At 40.2% G+C, this 23,235-nt stretch overlaps 1 protein-coding gene across 1 annotated transcript in view; it reads right to left on the bottom strand.

The window, feature by feature from the left end:
• Positions 1–1,044: 1,044 nt before the first annotated feature.
• Positions 1,045–23,235, bottom strand: part of AFG1L (AFG1 like ATPase) — a 237,281-nt gene continuing 215,090 nt past the window's right edge. The window contains exons 11-13 of the mRNA XM_004372445.2: positions 8,756–8,896; positions 5,055–5,168; positions 1,045–1,783 (exon numbers count right to left, since the gene is read on the bottom strand). Coding sequence (XP_004372502.1) covers positions 1,655–1,783; positions 5,055–5,168; positions 8,756–8,896 — 384 coding nt within the window. The 3' untranslated portion in view covers positions 1,045–1,654. The remainder of the gene's footprint in view (positions 1,784–5,054; positions 5,169–8,755; positions 8,897–23,235) is intronic.

Below are 23,235 nucleotides of genomic sequence, written 5' to 3'. Positions count from 1 at the left end.
AATGCAGTACATGAGTTTTGTAGTTGAAAGCCCTGAATCTCGGGTCAAGCTATTTAACTTTTTCCAAGCTTGTTTCCTTATCTATAAACAGGGATGATTAACTTTAGAGAACTATTTTTTAACTAGATAATGTAGATACCTAGCATTGAATCTGGCCCATAGTGGTTACTTCCCATCCTTTCTCTATACTTGGGTACCTAATCCGTATATATGTTTGACTTAAATAGGCTAATGTCCAAAATAGGCTGATGTAGATAATTAATAAATAAAATAGGTTTAAGGAGCTTACTTATACTGACACTTGTAATCATTTATTTGAACTGATGCACTTGTGCCAACCAAAACAAAATGCTTGATTTTCATAAGAATTTGTGAATTTCACACTTTCTTTTTTCCTTTTAAAAGAGGGATCTAGACTCTTCTAAGAGCCTTACCCAACTTTCGCTCTGTCACAATAGTTAGCAAAGTCAGGTTTTATTCAAATGAATCAAGAAATGACCCCAATAAAGGACAAATCAGGCTTAATTTAAAATAGGTTTAAGTGTTCTTTCCTGCTTACTATTAGGCCTGTCTCCGCACAGCAGCAGCAGCAAGGGCGATGGGGGTGAGTTGTGGCATGCTGCACCAAAAAACACCAAACCCGTTGCTGTTGAGTCATTTCAGACTCATAGAGATTCTGTAGGACAGAACAGAACTGCCCCATAGGGTTTCCAAGGAGTGGCTGGTGGATTCGAACTGCTGACCTTTTGGTTAGCAGCTGAGCTCTTTAACCCCTGTGCCACCAGGGCTGCAGCAAGAACAAAGGCACAGATACAGTGCAAAGGAAACTACTTGTCCCCTGGGGCCCTGGCAGCCTGAGATGAGCTGTCGCCACTGTGCTGCTTGGCATGTTTATGACTCTGCCCCCTCCTGATGCTCTCTCATGGGTCCCCACTCCTGCTGGCTGTCAGAGTTGGGAGACCCGCCTGAAGATCTGCCTGTCAGCTGGAATTTGCCAGTCTTGCTCTACATCTGATGGTGTCATATCTTTGATTTTTTTCAGGCAACTCTGGGTGGGCTTGAGATCAGGTCCTGCCTGTGAAGCTTGCTCTCAGGGTAAAAGACATACTCTCCACCGCAAGGGAACCTGAAGGCCTGGGAGGTTTATTATAGTTAATACCAAAAAGACCATATTATAATCCATATTCTAAGACATGATTCACTCTAGTTGTAATAAATCAGAACATTTTCTTTGTCTTGAATAGAAATGTAGGGCTCTTTCTTCCTTTCATGAAAGATGTGTTTCTATCACGCGACCACCGTGTAGCCAAACCTTGGAGACATCCAAACACACTGTGCTCACCGGTGTTTGTGCACTCCAGGTTCATTCAGGTGGCTTAACATAAAGCTAAAAAGTCTGGTCCTACATTAGTCTTCTGGAGTGCTGATTTTAATTTTGTGGTGCAGAATTAACTCCAAATAAATGGCAAAAAAGTAACCTATGAAAATAGCTTTAACTTACTAATCCACTACATCTTTGACAGCAATTTTAGATAAAAATGGTCCACAGAACAAAGTGCATAATTAATGATGAGAAAATGATTCTTTCAACTCCTGCAACAGTTCTCCCCACATTAATCATTTGTCCAGAGTTTTATTCATGCAAAAGTGACAGTTACTTTTTGTTTCTGTCCCCTTCATTCCAGTACTGCTCAGTCTGCATTTCTGTGAGTCGGGAAATCGTGCGCTGAAATGCAAAGATTTCCTCTTCCCCAGTGAACATGGAAAGTCCTTCCGCTGCGTCCTGGTTACAAAATAAACCCAGCAACAATCAAAACCACCACAAATGAAAATTTATAGAACTAAGTACAGGATTTTAAAAGCCTTTTAGTTGTACCTTTTTATTTATTTATTTAATTTTTTTTTTTATTGTACTTTAGATGAAGGTTTACAGAACAAATAGTTTCTCATTAAACAGTTAGTACACATATTGTTTTATGGTTTTAACATTGGTTAACAACCCCACAACATGTCAACACTCTCCCTTCTTGACCTTGGGTTCCCTATTATCAGCTTTCCCGTACGCTTCTGCCTTCTAGTCCTTGTCCCTGGGCTGTTGTGCCCCATTAGTCTCATTTTGTTTTATGGGGCTGGCTAATCAATGGCTGAATGGTGAATCTCAGGAATGACTTCATTACTGAGCTAAAACAGTGTCCGGGGTCCATACTCTGGGGGTTTCTCCATAGGTGTACCTTCTTAAATTACAAAATTTACTACAGATTTCTTCATACATAGTAAAACTTGCGAAAGCCAGAACCTGTATAAGGCGGAATCCTGTCAGAGAAGGAAAACGCAAATATTTTCCACTAATACAGAGTGATAGAAAAGTGGTGAGACAGCACCCTGTCAGAGGCGGAAAACTTGCAACACCAGGAAGACCAGGGCAGTTCCATCAAGTTCCAGCTCTCACAGCTTTCACTGTACAATCTCTTAAAATAGACCAGAGGATCAACTAATTTAAACCAACAGAAAGCAAACAGAACAAATGACCAGGGAAGAAGACTTAATAGGAAAAACATTAAAAGTATAAATAAAACATTTCAGCAAATGCCAGAAAAATCCAAATATGAAAGTTTTTGCTTAAAATTAAAGTTCTCTGCAAGAATCTAACGAAAAGACATTCCAGACAGAAAATGAATTCTTTGTCCAAAGGGTAGGTCAGAAATCGATAACAGCAAAGAACAGCCATTCTGGCAATTTTAGGAAGCGGCTAAAGCTCTCTCCTCTGAAGCTTAATGGACAAGTTCTCATGCCTGTGGGGAAGGCTAAGGACAAACCTCTGAAGGCCGTTTTCCAAACCAGATCACTGCAAGGCCTCCAGTGGGGGCCCTGGAGAATGTGTCTGGGATCTTACTTTACAAAGTTCACAGCTGCTTTGGGTCCTGAGCTGCTAGAACATTGGATCCCTTCATCTAGTGTTAAATTGGGGGGCCCTGCCCCTGTCGGAGCCCTGGTGGTGCAGTGATTAAGAGCTTGGCTGCTAACCAAAAGGTCGGCAGTTCGGATCTACCAGCTGCTCCTTGGAAACCCTATAGGGCAGTTCTACCCTGTCCTATAGGGTGGCTATGAGTCCGAATCGACTCAACGGCAACAGATTTTGGTCCCTGTAAGGCTGTTAAACAGTCCAGGACTGGTAACACCAACGTGGGCTTGTGACCACTAAGAGGGCTTTGACTTTTCATCTTTCCTGAGGGGTTGGCTAGTAGACTCTTTCAGAGAAAAACCCTGGACTCTTAAGTCCATCTTCCATTGATCCTCATGACCGTGAGGTTACATTCCCTAGTTTCTTCATATATTACTGCCCCCAAGTGCTGAGCTTACTTTGCCCTATGTCTGAACCCTGATCTTAGGGGGTGAAAAAATTTAAGAGTCAATGATTAAGAGGACTTTAGAAACTGAGAAGATGTAGCTCCTTGTTATGGATTAAACTGTGTCCTCCCAAAATATACACTGAAACCCTGGCTCCTATACCTGTAAATATGAGCCTGTTTGGAAATAAGGCTTGTTTTGTTGTTAATTAAGTCATACCCAAACAGAGTGGGTTCTAAGTCTAATTACTTCTGAGTTATAAAAAGAGCACAATGGACACGGAGATATATACAGAGAGAGAAGAGGAAGACAGGTGACAAAGACCGATCTACGAGGATTGCTGGCAGCTACCAGAAACTGAAACAGACAAGGAAGGACTTCCCTCTAGGGCATCACTCTGGATTCTGACTTCTAGCCTCCTGAATGGCAAGAAAATAAATTTCTGGTTTTTAAAGTCACCCACTTGTGGTATTTCTGTTACTGGAGCATTAGATAGCTAAGACACCCCTCAAATGTATTCTTTCAAATTATCAAAGACAATATTTAGATTAAGTATTGCTCTTAGAGAAACCTCCATTTCAAAAAGTCCCAGCCCGTGGTTCTATAAACAGCTACTTATTTCTACATTTGGTTGAAGTAATCATATTTTGAAAGTCCACTTTTAAAAGGATTGTTGACTTTATTCTCCCAAATTCCTGAGAATGCATAGTTTCTACTGAGGTCAATGAGGAACTATTTTCTCCTTCCAAATGACCTTTCACCTCTGGGGTTGGAAGAAGGGGGCTTCCTTCATTCTCCAGGTGAGTGTGGATTTAAAAGCTTTACTAATATATCAATTGTCTATAGCTGAGAAATACACTCTGTGCCGTTCTTACAGAAGGAAATGCAGTCACTTCTGCTTTGCTTGGGGTCAATGACCAGACTCTAAGCTCCAGGACTGGGCCAGATCGACATTTCCCTACTGAGTGTCCCCAGAGTCTGGCACCCACACCAAACCCACTGCTGTCAAGTTGATTCCAACTCAGAGCAACCCCATAGGGTTTCCAAGGCTGAAAATCTCTACGGAAGCCAACTGTCACATCTTTCTCCTGTGGAGGCGCTGGTGGTTTCGAACCACCAACGTTTCAGTTTGCAGTCAAGCGCTTCATCCACTGCATCAGCTGGGTTCCTTCTGGCACCCACAAGTGCTTCATAAATGTTTGCTGGATGGAGGTTGGGAGATGACTCATGGACTTCTTTTTAAGCCAAGGGCGTTGCTAGGCACTCCATGGTCCTGGAATAGCCAGCCTACATGCATTGCCACTGTATCATGCACTTGACAAATCCAGAAACAGGAAGAAGAATATCCAGAAAAGGCGGCACAGTGTGGTAGAATGAGCCTGGAACCAGACACAGGTGCCCTGGCATCCTCTCTGGGCTGCTGTTAATCAGTTGTGTGCCTGCGGCTGAGCTCTGTGGGCTTTGTTTCTGCCATATGCAAAATGCAGTGTTGGACTACATGATCACTAAATTTCCTTGCTCTCTAAGACTAATTTTCTACATTTAGTGATATTGAGAATGATAAGTCTGCTACAATGGCCTTAGAAGAAAGCAGTAACCAGTGGTTAAATATATACTGTATTCCTTCTGCAAAATGTAGCCATGTATCAGACCCAAACCAATTAAGCTGTTTTATAATAAAAAGAGATTATGTTAATATCGCCTACCTGGCTCAGCCCCAAATCATCCATCAGTATTCTGCTTTGCTCCAACTCACTGTCATGATGTTGATGCAGAAATAGGCTTGATAGAGGAGTCAATGCAGAGCAAATCATGCGCACCTGAAACAGAGGAAAGTGAGCAAATGGTGCTGCTCCTTACATTGCACAAGTTGAAGAACAAATCTTTCACAAAATAAAAATCTGTTGATCTTTGCTTTAAAAAGATCTAGTAGTTTGTGTCTCTTTAAAATGAGATTTTTAACTGCATAGCACTTTTCAAAATATTTCCACACATCTTAGACCATCCTGTGAAGTAGGGAACAAAAGTTTTACTGGGAAACTTCAGCCTGGAGAGGTCTCAGCCCAGGATGTCAACCTAATCTTCCGATTCTAAGTCCAGTGCTCTTTCCATTATACCCTGATGTTGACACTTATCCCTGGGTGTCTGGAGCCAGTCTCTGTTCCAGAGGTGTTCCCAGATGCACCAGAGAGAGGTTACCACTTTGCTGCTGCATAGGGGACTGCTAAGTTCAGTGCATTGCTACCGTAATTATACCTGTGTTTCCAGAAACCACACTTACATATCAGCGTCCCGCCAGGACAGTCTTCAAAAAGACTAGGATTTACATTAATATTTCTTGACTACATTAAGTATTTGAGTGTGCATATGTGACCACATACTGAAAATGGCTTTTATCTTTTATAAATTTTATGTCCGTTAGCTTAAATACATAACATACTCCTCTTGATGTTTACAGTCCTGATTTTGTTTTCATGTTTCACAGCTATCCTTTTAAAATCATTATTTAACTAAAACATCAATTCTTTAAAATAACCTATTGACATTTGGGACTAGCTTTTCCATACCTAAATGACCTTCTACCTTCTTTTTCATTGTTGTTGTTAGGTGCCATCAAGTCAGCTCCAACTCACAGTGACCTTATATATAACAGTACAAAACACGGCCCAGTCCTGTACTATGTTTAAGCCCATTGTTGCAGCCACCATGTCAGTCCATCTCATTGAGGGTCTTTCTCTTTTTTGCTGACCCTGACCAAGCATGATGTCCATCTCCAGAGATTGGTCATTCCTGATGACATGTCCAAAGTAAGTGAGATGAAGTCTCACCATCCTTGCTTCTAAGGAACATTCTGGCGATTCTTCCTTCAAGACTGATATCTCCTCTTATAAGCTCTTCTAATCAAAAATGATATTTTTTTCATTATTTGGATGGAAATACCCATTATTTCACAAATTTCCATGAGTACATTCTAGAATAATGTCTGTTTAATGTTCCCAATTTCTAAAATAGACAATTTCAACTACTTCTTTATAAAAGAGCATAAATTCAAAATGTGTGACTTAGTTAAAGCAAATGTAAGGAAAGTAGTTCAGGTATTCTATCATATTGCCAGATAAATCTCTTTTTCCTTTAATTAAAAGGTGAAAAATGGGGATGAGATAGGATTAGGGGGTAGGACTGAGAGATGGTGGTCAAAAACTTTATGGTATTCCTAGCTGAAATTAAAAAAATAAAGGTTATCAATTCTTCACTCTAAGAACCACCTATTAATGTCCCTCTGCCGTTTTCTTCTTGAAGCACTAAAACCCCAAGACCAAACCCATTGCCATCGAGTAGATTCTGACTCACAGCCACCCTACAGTTCAGAGTAGAACTGCCCCATAGGGTTTCCAAGGAGTGGCTGGGGGATTCAAACTGCCAACCTTTTGGTTAGCAGCCACAGCTCTTAACCACTGTGCCACCAGGGCTCCTCTTGAAGCACAAGCATCCTTTAAAAACAGAGTGCCCACCTCCAGCCTCTCTCCTGTCACTCTGGACCCCGCACAGTTACTGTGGAGCAGAATGAACAAAGGAAACATGAAACTCTCTTCTCTCCCCCCAGCAGATTCTGTTACTAATTCCCTCTCCCCAAAGTCCCTTCAAATTTTAGAACCATTGCTCTATCTCTATACAAGGAACAGGGAGAAAATTTGTATATAACATTAAAATAATATTTAAATTAACTCAGTGGTTAAGAGCTTGGCTGCTAACCAAAAGGTCGGCCGCTCCTTGGAGACCCTATGGGGCAGTTCTACTCTGTCCTATAGGGTCACTATGACTTGGAATCCACTTGACAGCAACGAGTTGAGTTTTTTAATGTGAAATTATACTTTCACTTTAAATATGTATTTATAGAAACTATTAATAGTGGCTCATCTTTATTGGGAGTTTAGTATATGCCAGATAACATTCTAAGTGCTTTACAAACTTACTTAAACTTATGCGATAAAAACCCAAAACCAAACCCCTTGCCGTCGAGTTGGTTCCGACTCATAGCAACCCTAGAAGACAGGATAGAACTGCCCCATAGGGTTTCCAAGGAGGACTTGATAGATTCGAACTGCCAACCTTTTTGTTAGCAGCCATAGCTCCTAATTACTGTGCCACCAGGGTTTCCACCTTATGAGATAGGTACTATTATTATTCCCCTTTTGTAGAGAAGAAAATTTAAGCTCAGAGAGGTTAAGCACATATTCTGAGTAGACAGCCTGACCCCAGGACCCACTCCCTAACCACCGGGAAATACTGCCTCTGATGCATGCGCAATGGCTCTGCAATTCATTCTAAAACAGAGATCTTTGGATAAAATAGCCAAGCAACGAGATGCTATAATACTAGTCACTGGAGTGTCTGGGTCATAGGGAGAGAGAGCTCCAATACTGAGGAGGGTCCTTTTGTCATTCATTCATTTGTTCATTCATTATTCAATCAGTCAATCATTTACTGATGCTTAAGTATTTATTGGACACTCACACTAGACAAGGCACTGTGTTGTACATTGTCATAGATGGAGCACATGATCTGTCCGGCAGAATGATGGAATTGTTGGTATATCAGACTGTTTTGTGATGGGACTTTTACTATACCAACTACTATTACTAGCTGTATTAGTTATCTAGTGTTGCTACAACAGAAATACCACAAGTGGACAGCTTTAACAGAAGTATACTCTCTCACAGTTTAGGAGGCTATAAGTCCAAATTCAGGGTGCCAGCCCCAGGAGAACTCTTTCTCTCTCTGCTGGCTCTGGGGGAAGGTCCTTGTCATCAATATTCCCCTGGGTTTAGGAGCTTCTCAGCTTAGGGACCCTGAGTCCAGAAGATGCGCTCCACTCCTGGCTCTTCTTGCTTGGTAGTAAGGTGTGTCTTCTCTCTGCTCGCTTCTCTCTGCTCGCTTCCCTCTTTTATATCTCAAAAGAGATTCACTCAAGATACAACGTAATCCTGTAGATTGTGTCCTGCCTCATTAACATAACTGCCTCTAATCCTGCCTCATTAACATCACAGAGGTTAGGATTTACAACACATAGGTAATTATATCATATCACAAAATGGAGGACAACCACACAATACTGGGAATCATGGCCTAGCCAAGAAGACACACATTTTTGGGGGACACAATTCAATCCATAACACTAGTAATAATAATAGTACTTATATAGTATTCAGCTTGTAGCAAGTATTGTTTTAAATGCTTTATGCAGACAACAACCCTATGAAGTAAATACTATTATTATCCCCAGTTCACAGATGAGGAAACTGAAGCACACATAAGTGAAGTAAATGATAGAGCCAGATTCTGGCCTAGGCAATCTGGCTCCAGAGTCCAGAATATTTAGTTTTGGGAAAATATACTACATCCTCACCTTGAAATTGTAAAAGGTATCGATGAGTGTTATGAATCTTCGAGCTTGAGTCCTCTTTGCTAGGGTAAACTGTGGAATGTTTCGTAAAAATACTGTATCAAAATTCCTTGACAGTTCCAAATAGTCACTGGCCCCAAGTGGCTGTAATTAAAATGAAATAAATAATAGAAAATTAAAACAAACCTATTCTGGTTGTCCTTGGATTAGTTTAATTTAATAATGCCTCTTTTAAATTAGTCTAACTTAAAAATGTCATGGTGGGATCTGGGTGGTAGTTTTGGGGTCAAGAGACAAAATGGGGCAGTATTTTCAGGGTAGGCTAATTTTTTTCCTCATTCAGAAGGACACTGATATCATGCACTGTATGGCCTTATTAGTGACATAAAAAAGGGGTCAAACAAGAAGATAAGAATGTGGTGGGGAGTGGAAGAGTATCCCTGGCCATGATCTCAGTCAATACCTTATAGCCCCTTGTCTTAAATTCAGTCTTCAAGCTTTTTGTTCTTTTTATTCATATGACATTTCCTGGATTCCATTTAAACATGTCCTAACAAATCCTTCCTATGACTCAACTGCAAACTGTCACTATCATTAAATGAAGCCAGTTTTGAAAAGAAGACTATGCTTTAGGATGAAAATCACCAGAAAATATTTTTTGCTTAATTAGAGGTATAATTATTCAGGTGCAATGTAGTAAACATTGCTAATGTCTGTGGGAAATGCCAGAGGGTTCTGATGACCAGAAGCATAATTTGGAGCAGCACGCTACTTCTTGATAACAAGAAGGGTACAGGACTTCAGGTCCACAAAATGATTCCCAAAGATGCCACCTACAGATGTGAAGCTCTAGTTCCTGAAACATGAATTTACACTGTCCTTGTTTATGTCATCAATTACTGAACCATTTCCGACTGGTTTGAAGCCCTGCTCCCAGATTACCACAACCAATCCCTAGGACACGGGTGGTTGAGCCTCTCAATTTCTGGTAGAATCCATCAATACCCCTCCCTGTTCAGAAATGTCTCCCTCACTAGGGGAGTCATTTGCATTAAAACCACTTCTTTCAGAAATGTAGATATTGCTATGTTCTCGGGAGGATTAGGGAATTGTGGGGAGAGGACTTATTCTCATCTTATTGTCTATTCATTTCAGTCAGGGCTTTTAACCGGTATGTTCCAGTTCAACCCCTGCTGATAATTTGCATTTCTAACAAGTTTCCAGGCAATGCTAATGCTGCTGGTTAGGGACCACTTCTGAGAACCACTGGTAGAGCAGTGGTTCTCAAAATTTATTATACATAAGGGTCACCTGGGATCTTATTAAAATGTAGATTCTGATTCAGTATACCTGCGGTGGAAATGAAAATTCTCAGTAGGGTTTGAAGCCCTGATTTCATCCTTCCACCATCTAACACTCAGCTGAAATCAGTTAGTTACACTCAGGGGAGAGGAATTCTGGAGAGTTAAGCTCTGGAGAAGTGGTTTTCTCAAGAGAGGGCAGTTCTGAAGAGGATGTAGCAGTTATGGGCCCTCAAGAAAACGGGCACAGAACCAGCGAGCAAGGGCATAAAGAATGACCTGACTCCTTTGGAAGCCTGCTTGGAGATGTCCCTTCCTCCTATTTCCTCTCACCGACCACATAACAAATGGGAGCCCAGAAGGAGATGGTCCTTGCCTTTTGCATTTTCCTTCCTGGTTGGAGAGCCTCTACCTCCAGACCCAGTGCCTGACCTTAGCTCAGACTCCCCCACTCACCCCAGCCATGTAGGAGCTTGAGTGTGTATTTTTATTGGGTTTAATCCTGACTCTTTTACAAGGGAACCCTGCTGTCAAGCCCAAGATGCACCAGGAGTGCTGTATGACACAGTGGCTAGGAGTGAGGGCTCTGACTGCCCAGGTTTGAATCCTCGGTTTGTTAACTTATTAACTGGGGCCTTTTGCAAGTTAGGAGTCCCTGGGTGGTGCAAACTGTTAACATGCTCAGCTGCTGACCAAAAGGTTGTAGGTTTGAGTCCACTCAAAGTTGCCTCAGAAGAAAGGCCTGGCAATCTATATCCAGAAAACCCTATGGAGAACAGTTCTACTATGACACACATGGGGTTGCCATGAGCTGGAGTCAGCTCCATGGCAACTGGTTTTGGTTTGGTAAGTTAACAAATCTTTCTGTTCCTTAGTTTTCCCATCTGTAAAGTAGGAATTTGATTCCTACCTTACAGGATTGTGAAGATTAAATAATACATGTAAAGCATTTAGCACGGTGCCTGGAGCATACATTAGCACTGAAATTATGTTGGCTGCTCTTATTATATGAGCTCAAATGACTGGGCTCAGTATAAATGAGTTGAGGATGTAAAGATACGTCATTATCATTAGGACCAGTTAATTTTGCTCTGCCACTGACCTCATCCAAAACCCTAAAAAACTGCTTTTATCCATTTGCCTGTCCTTGGAGTCACAGCAGGGACCAGATGAGACTGTGAAAGATTCAGTGCAAATCTCTTAACCCCCTCTGGACTCACCATGTAATGAAAACAATTCCCAAAAGGAAAAGAGGGAAAGGCAAGAGATAGTGCAAATGGGCAACTCACACGATCCAACTCTTGTGCTCTGAGGGTGACATACACTACTTTTGTGAAAACAGAATTTAATGTCTCATTCTTGTAACAGGAAAGTATATGTAAAAATATGAAGCCTCATGTTAGGTATGTAGTTATGTATAATTAAGCTCACTCTTTATGCATGGATGTGATTTCTATCAGTATAACTACTTGCCCAAAGAAAATCATTATCAGAAGTGCGCTGAAGTGCCTAGGGCAACTGAAAATCAGAATTTTGCCCACTCAGCTATTTTACAAATTACATACCTTTGTCTGTAGGTTCTGCATTTGCCATGATATTAGCAAATATCTCTTTCCCCCATATCCCTAAAACAATTGTGCTTGTCCGGGTAAAGAAAACAAAGCTTAATATAATTATCTATCTTCTTTAAAAAATAATGGTCATTAAAACAAGGAGAGGTTATTAGTTGCCAAAGACATTTCAATTAGGTCATGGGGATATTGCAAGACTGTTGTTGTTAGGTGCCGACAGATCAGTTATGACTCATAGCAACCCTATGTACAACAGAACAAAACGCTGCCCATTCCTGCACCATCCTCACAATCTTTGCTATGTTTGAGCCCATGGTTGTAGCCACTGTGTCAATTCATCTCGTTCAGGGTCTTCCTCTTTTTCGCTGACCCTCTACTTTATCAAGCATGATGTCCTTCTCCAACTACTGGTCCCTCCTAATAACATGTCCAAAGTATGTGAGACAAAGTCTTGCCATCCTCGCATCTAAGGAGCGATACTGCTTTCTTTAAAAACATGAGAGGACAGAGTGAGGGCGAAAAGGAGAACAGAATTCAAACTCATAAATAAGGACCAGATTTACTGTCTGATAGAGACTCGTGGAACCCCCGAGACTATGGCCCTTAGACACCCTTCAGACTTGGAACTGAAATCATTCCTGGAGATCACATTAGAGTCATACAATAGACAGGCCTATAAAATGAACAATAACACCAGTGAGGAGTGCACACCTGAGAACAATCAACTATGGGAGCCCTAAAGGGCGGCATTTGCCCAAAAGCAAATTCAGAAGGAAGGTAGGGGCAGGAAAGCTGGGCAAATGGACAAGGGGAACCCAGGGAGGAAGAGGGGAGAGTGCTGACACATTTAGGGGTTTTCAACCAATGTCAGGAAACAAGCTGTGTATAAATTGTTGAATGGGAAACTAATTTGCTCTGTAAACTTTCACCTAAACCACAATAAAATGTTCAAAAAAAAAAGAGGGAGAGAGAAAGAAGAATGAAATGTATTGACCAAAGAAGGAAGTCATTTCCCCATGAGAAATCATCTCCAAAAAAATTAATTTAAAATATGATGTTTCAGGGTTTTTTTAAAGTAAATATTTAAAGAGTATATTTTCTTATCTGGCTTTGAAGTATTCAAGAAGTAACACTCAAATAAACTTTTAGGATTGAATTTGGTGAGATATGAGAGATTCATATTAATTAAGAGAGAGGGAAGGATGGAGTAGAATGGCAGGATTCCCAAATAGTTCACATTTAGCCTGGGCAAATCTCTGTACACTAGATCAACCACACACATACTTGGTGCTCATGTGTTATTTCATCTTTCATTCAACAACTGTCTATTGAGCACCAACAATATTTATAGACCGCCAACAATATTGATCAAGTACCCATTAAGTACCAGACACTGTGTTGTTGTTAGGTGCCGCTGAGTCAGTTCCAACTCATAGCAACCCTGTGTATAATAGAACGAAATACTGCCTGGTCCTGTGCCATCCTCACGACCCTTGTTATGCTTGAACCCATTGTTGCAGCCACTGTGTCAATCCACCTCATGGAGGGTCTTCCTCTTTTTCTCTGACCCTCTATGTGGCCAAGCATGATGTTCTTCTCCAAGGACTGATCCCTCCTGATAACATGTCCAAAGTATGGGAGGTGAAGTCTCACCATCCATGCTTCTAAGGAGCATTCTGGCTGTACTTCTTCCAAGACAGATTTGTTCATTCTTCTGGCAGTCCATGGTATATTCAATATTCTTCGTCAACACCATAATTTAAGGCATCAGTTCTTCTTCGGTCTTCATTGTCCAGTTTTTGCATGCATATGAGGTGATTGAAAACACCCTGGCTTGGGTCAGACACGCTTTAGTCCTTAAAGTGACATCTTTGCTTTTTTAATACTTTAAAGAGGTCTTTTGCAGCACATTGGCCCAATGCAATGTGTCGTTTGCTTTCTTGACTGCTGCTTCCATGGGCGTTGATTGTGGATTCAAGTAAAATGAAATCCTTGACAACTTCAGTGTTTTCTCCATTTATCATGATGTTGCTTATTGGTCCAGTTGCGAGGATTTTTGTTTTCTTTATGTTGAGATGTAATCCATACTGAAGGCTTTGGTCTTTGATCTTCACCAGTAAGTGCTTCAAGTCCTCTTCACTTTCAGCAAGCAAGGTTGTGTCATCTGCATAATGCAGGTTGTTGATAAGTCTTCCTCCAATCCTGATGCCGAGTTCTTCTTCATATAGTCCAGCTTTTCAGATTATTTGCTCATCATACAGATTGAATAAGTATGGTGAAAGGACACAACCCTGACACACACTTTTCCTGTCTTTAAACCATGCACTATCCCCTTGTTCTGTCTGAACGACTGCCTCTTGGTCTGTGTACAGGTTCCTCATGAGCACAATTAAGTGTTCTGGAATTCCCATTCTAGACACTGTGTAACAGGCTGAAATTTAGAAGTGAACAAGATGGTCAGGGTTCCTGCCTTCGTAAAATTTACATTGTAGTTCGGGGTAGGAGAGAAGGCAGAACAAGTAAACAAATGAAACTGATAGTTTGAGGTGATAAGAAGAACCACCACTAAGCAAATAAACTCAGCAAAGTAACTAGTAGGGACAGGACTGGGGGTGACTCTAGTCAGAATGTTGAGAGAACTTCTCTTTGAGGAGGTGACATCTGAGCTGAAACCTCAGATGGATAAACCTTGAAGGATAACAAGAAGGAAGATATTCTAGGAATTTGTTTTGAACAAGAGCCATATGCAAAGACTGGATTCCCCAAAGCCCAAAACCATCCAGTGTCCCATCACTGTTCTTCAACGCTCTGTGCCCCACCCCAAAGACTATTAGACCACTACAAACAATTGGAAACCTGTGATTCTATGCTAGCACTTTCTCCTGTTAGTGTTTTATCACCTCTGGGTTTCTTCTGATGGACACTGTAGGGATTCAGAGTAAATTTAGCCCAGAAGTTTTGCCCCAATAAAGGGTCATTGCCGAAGACCTGCTTGCTTGTTCCCAGCCTGCTTACTTCTATTATCGTAGCACCCCTTCTCAATATCTTTTGGTCAGGAGGAATATCTAAAAGGATACCTTTTTTTTTTTTTTAACAGACTTTAATTTGTTAGAGCAGTTTTAGCTTTACAGAAAAATTGTGCAGAAAGTACATAGTTCCCATTTACCCCTACCCGCTGCACACAGTTTCTCCTATTACTAACATTTTGCATAGGGTCGTTATGAGTCGGAATCAACTGGACAGCAACGAGTTTGGTTTTGGTTTCAGTGTGGTACATTTGTTACAACTGATGAACCAGTGTTAATACATTATTATTAACTAAAGTCCATAGTTCACATTATGGTTCGCCCTTTGTGCTGTACACTCCTGTGGGTTTTAATGAATGCTTAATGTCATGTAGATAACTTTTTTTTCAATAGTAAATGCATGTTTTGATTATGAAAGCAAGAAATAATTAAATACCCACAACCCCACTGTCTTAATGTAACAACTATTATCTTTTTGTTGTATTTCCTTCCAATATTTTTTCTAGCATTATGTTTTACATAATCTTAATTTTCTATTAATTTTAATCCTCTTTTTTCTCTATCATTATGCAGTTTTGCCATTTTTACATCATATTAATTAATAAAGCATGGTTTATCCATTTCTCTATTATTGAACATTTAAATAGCTTTCAAGTTTTTGTTATTATATAACTCAGTTCAACATCTTTGCACACATGGTTTTTTTTCTTTCTGTATTTAGAATTTTTCCTCTAGACAGATTTCCCACTCTATAAAAATTTTTATGGTTCTCCTTATCAACTGCCAAATGGATTCCCAAAATGGTTGTATGAATTTTTACTGCTCCTAGTAATGTCTGAGACACCTTTTCTAGTACTGAGTAGAAATAAATTTCCATAAACATATTTCAGATGTGCCTTAACACAGCACAATACATTTCAAAGTGTTCACTACATACTAAATGATCATAATGAGTTCCTGGAACACTTTTGTAAGGATGAAGACAGGATTCAGAGCAGTTTTTGAGAACAATTTTAGCATTTATTGTTCTAGCATGCATTGTTCTAGGACCTTTATAGACATTGCTTCTAATTCTTAGAAATTCCTCTGAAAGGGAGGCATTATTATTTCCATATTATAAATGAGGAAATAACAATATGAACTTGGGAAATTAAAGAGAGGTTAATTGAAGGCTACACAGGTAATAGGATGCAGAGTTGAGATGTAAATTTAATTTAAACTCTATGCTTTCTGATGAAGACAGAACTTTGATTCTCCTGTTCCAGAAAAATAAAAGCAGAAAGAGGCCAAATTTCTTCAAGAGAGGCTTTAAAGGACAAATAAATGTTTATATTTCTGCCTTACTGTTAAGACTGAAGTTCCTCAAGCGCAGAGACCATTTCCTATTCATCACTGCATCTCCGAGTCTAGCACCATCCCAGTGCACAGAAGGTACTTAATAGATTATTTGATGAGTAAAAAGCATGTAGGTATGTGTCCTCTACTTTTTCCAGCAGCAATTCTGGAATTTCTACATAGGAGAAGATCAGGAGTGGCAAACTGATTGGAAGGGAAGGCATGGTAAGGGATATGTCTAGAAGTTATGTTTGCACAGGCAGTACACCCTAATTATTTCAATTGCATGCTTACTTGGGAAGGCTTTGAAGGGCCTAATGGAGGCTGCAAGCGGCTGATGCTCATCCAAGCTACCTGTATTAGGCAAGATAGACGCAGTCATTCTACAGTGACAAAATAACCTTAAATTCCCCGTGGCTTAACATCACTAACGTTTATTTCTCACTCACATTACATACCATTGAGAGTCAGTGAGGAGCTCTGCTCCATGCCGTTCTTCAGGGATCCAAGCTACAGAAGCTCCCTCATACTGTAGTGACATCATTGAAACACAAGGTTCACTTTGGTCTACTTGGCCTTCCTGGCAGGGGAAGACAGCACCAGAAATTAAGTACTTCAGCCTGGAAATGATACATATCACATCTGCTCCTCATTTATTGGCCAGAACCCCACGGTACTGCCTAACTGCAAGGGGGCAAAAAAAACGTAATTCAGAAGGAAAGCAGAACTAAATATGGAATCACTGGGAGTCTCTACCCCACCAACTCTTGGCACTACCACTGGCCCTTTCTCTGTTTCGAACTTTTCCAATTTCTTTTCAAATGTTAAAAAAAATTTCAAAGTCCAATATAGATCAGAGTAAACTAGAAGAGGAGCCCAGGTGGTGCAGTGGTTAAGAGCTGGGCTGCTAACCAAAAGGTCAGCAGTTTGAATCCACCAGCTGCTCCTTGGAAACCCTATGCGGCAGTTCTACTCTGTCCTATAGGATCACTATGAGTCGGAATCAACTGGACAGCAACGGGTTGAAACTAGAAGAACCAATGACAATGAATAGGATATTTGGCCTGAAAGTCCTGAAAATCTAGCCCCATAAAGGAAGGAAATTTGCCTCCTAGGAATAGAGACTGAAAGGCTACATGATATCCTTAATGAGGGGAAGAATGTGTACATCTCTCCGGGACTGAATCTCAAGACACTTCTTTAAAATCAATTTGTCTACACAAAAAAATGTCCTTCTGCCAAGAATATGTGCACTGCCAAATACCTATGCTTTAGAATATTAATTACACACTTTCATTAAATAAGATGATTAAAGAACTCACAGACTCAGGTTAAAATGGCACCGAGTTGATAGTCCCTCAAATAGCTGTTCTACATTTCTTATTAAAATATCTACAATGGTAAAGAAACTGATGAAAACACTCAACATCACAAACTCCAGCTAAACTGAATGGAACTAAACTGAAATCACAACTGATAGCCAACATGTGCTGGAGCAAAGCCATCCACCTGAAAGCAAGCAGGAAACTCTTTCATCTCTTCCTGAACCAGTGGTTCTCAATGGGGGGCAATTTTGCCCCTGAGGAGACATTTGGAAATGTCTGGAGACATTTTTGGTTGTCTTGACTGGGTGAGTGGTTGGGGGTGAGGGGTTGCTACTGGCAGCTAGTGAGTAGAGGCCACTGATGCTGCTAAACATCCTGCAATGCACAGGACAATCACCGCAACAGAGAATTATCTGGTCCAAAATGTCAGTACTGCTGAGGTTGAGAAAGAAACCTTGCCGGAGATCAAGCTTATGGCACTGATGTTCTTGCTGTCTACCACAGCTGGCAATGGATGTCTGATACCTGGATTTAGGGGTCCAGTATATCTTAAACTTATCAGGCTGAAGTTATTCACTTTAGCTGATAAGTAGGCATCTCTAGCAATCTGAGATTTGGCTGCTATTACAAAGGAAGTGTTAGTATTCCCAGCTGTTCAGAGGCGACTGGCAAAATTTTCCAAATTTTGGTTCACCTTTTAGTTAATGAAGCTATCAAATTTGGTTCCTTCATTCATGGGGTGCAAAGCTGGAATTCATCTGTCTTACAGCCACCTGCAAATGTTTCTGGGTCACTCAGGACTTTGAGGTCTCTAAATTCATCTGGTAGTTTGTTAGACAGCCCTCATAGCCAAGCACTGGAGTTTCCCGGATCAAAGGCCTAGTGTCAAAAGCTATGGCTCAGCCCAGGTTAATATGTTTCCATTTATGCGCTGTCTTCATTTTAGCAATTTTCTCCATGTAATCTCTATGTGTGTTGTCAGTGTTGCTTTTCTCCATAAAGGTCAGACAATATTCAGTCCTTCTGAACATGTATATTGCCTTTGCTCCATTCTCTCTCTCTCCTCCTTCTGAGACTCTAGATGAAACTAGGTTGAACTTCATATTCTCCATGTCTTTTATCCTCTTTTTTATCTGTTCCTCCTTTTATTTCTCAATGATTCATTTTGGAGAGTTTCCTCTGACCTATATTCTAGTTCACTATGTTTTTCTTTAACTGTATTTTAGCTGCTCTTGAACTCATCCATTGAGTTCTTAATTTTGGTTGTTGCTCTTTACAGTTCTAGAATATCTGTTGGTTGTTTTACAAATCTGATACATATATTTTTATAGTATCTAGATCCCTACTAAAATTTCCAAGCTTTTTTTTAAAAATCTCTTTAAACATTGTAAGCCTAGTTGTTTAAAATATGAACACATAATTCCAATATCTAGTGTTCCTGATTTTGTTGTCTATTGTTTTTGACTATTCTCCTTCACAGTGTTTTGATTATCTTTGGGTGCTGGACTTTATATTTGAAAAGAAAATACTTGTGGAAACATTCAAGTACAAGGCTTGAAGTTTTCTGAGATATCCAGTTCAGACAAAGTTTGGCTAAACTCCATGAGAGGGCTGGTTTACTTCTGGCTCACACTTATTCCTAGAGTTCAGTCCTTCAGGGCTCTATCCAAAGTGGGAGTCAGTTTACTAGGACCCCATCTATGGCAGACTCTAGTCTCTGACTTTTGTCCTACTAACCCTGCTCAGCTCATTTTTAAAAGAAGATTGCTAGTGCTTACCCATATCCATGTTTCCCTCATCTTCCTGGGCACACAGCTAGAATACATTTCCCAGTCTACCATTAGGTGTGGCTATGGGATCAAGTTCAGGTCAATGAAATGTGAGACAAGGTGACATGCATCACTTCCAGGCCTGGCCCATAAAAACCTCCCACCAGAATCCTCACTTGCCTTCCTCATCTGCTGGCTGAATGGAAAGGACTATTAGGACTTATAGGAGGGTGGAGGCACAACAGAGACGAAGTCTGGGTCCATGAAGGGCTGTGTGGAGCAGAGTATCCCTGCCAATCTGCACAGGGTGGTGGTGTGAACAAGAAATGTATGTTTATTTGCTAAGCTTCTGAGATTTGGGGGATGCTTGTTTTAACAGTTAGCCTAACCTAATACTCATTTCATCCAACTTTCTTTGCTGTCTTAAGCAGGAGATTGATGCAAATTACAGAGAAAGAGTCTACCATTACTAGAAGTGGAAGACATCCTACCATTTCTTTGTGTGAACAAGAATTCTCATTCATAGTAACTATCAAAAATTTGATAAATAAAAAGACAAATAATCCAGTTAAAAATGGGCAAAGGAAATGAACAGATACATCACCAAAGAGACATTCAGGCATCTAACAGATACATGAGGAAATGCTCGCGATCACTAGCCATTAGAGAAATACAAATCAAAACTACAATGAGATACCATCTCAACCTGACATTACTGGCACAAATCAAAAAAATAGAAAATAACAAATGATGGAGAGGTTGCGGGGACATTGGAACTCTTATGCATTGCTGGTGGGAATGCAAAATGGTACGACCATTTTGGAAAACGATATGGTGCTTCCTTAAAAAGCTAGAAATAGGAATACCATACAATCCAGCAATCCTACTCCTAGGAATATATCCTAGGGAAATAAAAGCCATCACATGAATAGACATATGCACACCCATGTTCACTGCAGCATTATTCTCCATAGCAAAAAGATGGAAACAACCGAACTGCCCATCAACAGATGAATGGATAAACAAACTACGGTACATATACACAATAGAATACTATGCAACGATAAAGAACAATGATGAATCTGCGAAACATCTCACAACATAGATGAATCTGGAGGACATTATGTTGAGTGAAATAAGTCAATCACAAAAGGATAAATACTGTATGAGACCACTATTATAAAAACACATGAAACTGTTTCCACACATAAAGAAACAACCTTTGATGGTTCCGAGGGAGGGGAGAGGTGGGGAGGGAAAAACACTAACTAGATAGTAGATAAGTGGTAACTTTGATGAAGGGTAAGACAGTACACAATACTGGGGACATCAGCACAATTTGACCAGGGCAAAGTCATAAAAGCTTCACAGACATATCCAAATGACCAGAGGGACTGAGCTACTGGGCTGAGGGCTATGGGGACCATGGTCTCAGGGGACATCTAGCACAACTGGCATAAGACAGTCTATAAAGAAAATGTTCTACATCCAACTGTGGTGAGTAGTGTTTGGGGTCTTAAAAGCCTGTGAGCAGCCATCTAAGATACAGCTACTGGTCCCATCCCAGCTGAAGCAAAGGAGAATGAAGAAAACCAAAGACACAAGGGAAAGATTTGTCCAAAGGACTAATGGAACCCAACTACCACAACCTCCACCAGACTGAGCCCAGAACTACTAGATGGCCCAGTTACCACCACCGACTCCTCTGACAGGGATCACAATAGAGCGTCCAGGACAGAGCAGGAGAAAAATGTAGAACAAAATTCAAATTCACACAAACACAAAAAAAGATCAGGCTTGCTGGTCTGACAGATACTGAAGAAACCTTGAGAGTACGGCCCCCAGAACTCAGTGCTGAAGTTACTCCTGAGGTTCATCCTTCAGTCAAAGATCAGACAAGTCTATAGGGCCAACGGGGCCCTGGTGGGGCAGTGGTTAACAGCCACGGCTGCTAACCAAAAGGTAGGCAGTTTGAATCCACCAGCCACTCCTTGGAAAACCTGTAGGGCAGTTCTACTCTGTTCTATAGGGTCCTATCAGTTGGAATCGACTCAATGGCAACTTTTTTGTTTTAATAGGGCCAACAATAACACATGTGAGGAACATGCTTTGTAGTTCAATCATGTATACGAGACTAATGTGCACACCACCCCAAAAGCAAAGACAAGAAGGCAGGAAGAGACAGGAAAGCTAGATGAATGGAAACAGGGAACCCAGGGTGGAGAAGGGGAGAGTGTTGACACATTGCAGGGTTGGCAACCAATGCCACAAAACAATTTGTGTATTAACTGTTTAATTAGAAACTAATCTGCTCTGTAAACTTTCATCTAAAATACAATAAAATAATAAATAAAACAAAAATTTGATGAGATTATCTTTAAAAAATCTTAATCAGAACTGCATTTAGCCATTTTAAGTATCAAACATGATTTTTTAAAAGTTATGTTCATGGAGGCAATTTTCTCCTCACGAATTTGAAAAGATTTAATTTGAAAGTGTTACTCAAATTCAATATTTGATATATTTTTGAAATATCTTTGTAAATTTATTTTTCTTGTCATGATTATATAATACACAAAGAATATAATACATATTTTTACCAAACCATATATAAAAACCAAAAAAATTAAACCCGTTGCCGTAGAGTCAATTCTGACTCATAGCAACCCTATAGGACAGAGTAGAACTACCCCATAGGGTTTTCAAGGAGTGTCTGGTGGATTCAAACTGCCGACCTTTTGGTTAGCAGCCAAGCTCTTAACCACTGCACCACCAGTCTCTAAACCATCTATACTAAAAAAAAACCCCACACCCATTGCCATTGAGTCGATTCCAACTTACAGCGACCCTATAGGACAGAGTAGAACTGCCCCATAGAGTTTCCAAGGAGCGCCTGGTGGATTTGAACTGCCAGCCTGTTAGTTAGCAGCCGTAGCTCTTAACCACTACACCACCAGGGTTTCCAATAGAACCACCCCATAGGGTTTCCAAGGAGCGCCTGGTAGACTCAAACTGCTGACCTTTTGGTTAGCAGCCGTAGCTCTTAACCACTACGCCACCAGGTTTTCCAAACCATCTGTGTGCCACAGAAATGGTACCAGTTTTGATGTATGTCATTCTGATCACTGTGACTGATATGGCCCCCTAAGTTGATACTAATGTTGCCACAAGACGACTCACCCCCCTCTTTCGCTAGCATTCAGTATTTAAACATGTTTTGGGGTATTCAAATGCATTAACTAAAAAATTCTCTAGAAAATTATAATTTTAAACTCATTTTAAAAGTTTTTGGAGAACTGAAGAACACCTACGTGTGGTAGGCTGACTACAGTTCCAACGTTCTCACCTTCTTGTCCATGCCTTTTGCAATGTGACTTTCCAGCACTTCCAGAGTTTATCTGCTGTCAGTCTGGACTGGCCTTGTATCTTACACTGGCCAAGAGAATGAGGCAAAAGTGATGATATTCCAGTTTTAAGTTTAAATTTCAGGAGGCTTTGTATGCTTCTGCTCACACTTTTGCAAAACCTAAGCTAGTTTTCTGGAGGAGAGAACATTAGAAGGAGAGCCAATTGTCCAAAATGAGATCATCCTAGGCTATTCTATAGTCAGCTGACCCCCTAAACAGATGAGAAAGCCCAACTAAGATCAGAAAAACTGACTACAGATGCATAAGAGAGCTCAACATAAATAAAAATAATTTCTCAGCTGACCTACAGACTAGAAAGCAATAATAAATGCTTATTATTTACAGCCAATGATTTTGGGACTAATTTGTGACATAGCAATAGCTAACTGATATACTACACTTGCTATGGAGAAATTTACCAGTAAAAGTTCGTATTTTAAAAGTCTCTAATCCAGCACACGTAGAAAAATATGATCTAGCTTTTATAGTAAGAGATTGCTTTTATATAACCAATAAGGATATATAAACATATATATTGTGATTTATTCTATATTTATTTATTTTTTTAATTAATTTTGGAATTTTTATAGTGTAGTATAAAATTTATTTTCAGAAATGAAACTTAAGATTTACTGTATATGTAACTAAGGAAAAAAGTCAGAAAATTATTTGGCATCCTTGTAGAAGGCAAGAAGACATTGATTCAACTGCATAAAAACAGAAAGTTATAGGGAGAGAGCCAGTTAACA

Source organism: Trichechus manatus, unplaced genomic scaffold (genome assembly GCF_000243295.1).
Source record: "Trichechus manatus latirostris isolate Lorelei unplaced genomic scaffold, TriManLat1.0 scaffold00017, whole genome shotgun sequence".
NCBI classification, from domain to species: domain Eukaryota; kingdom Metazoa; phylum Chordata; class Mammalia; order Sirenia; family Trichechidae; genus Trichechus; species Trichechus manatus.
The sequence above is the reverse complement of the archived record's forward strand: the minus strand, read 5'-3'. Positions and strand labels throughout refer to the sequence as shown.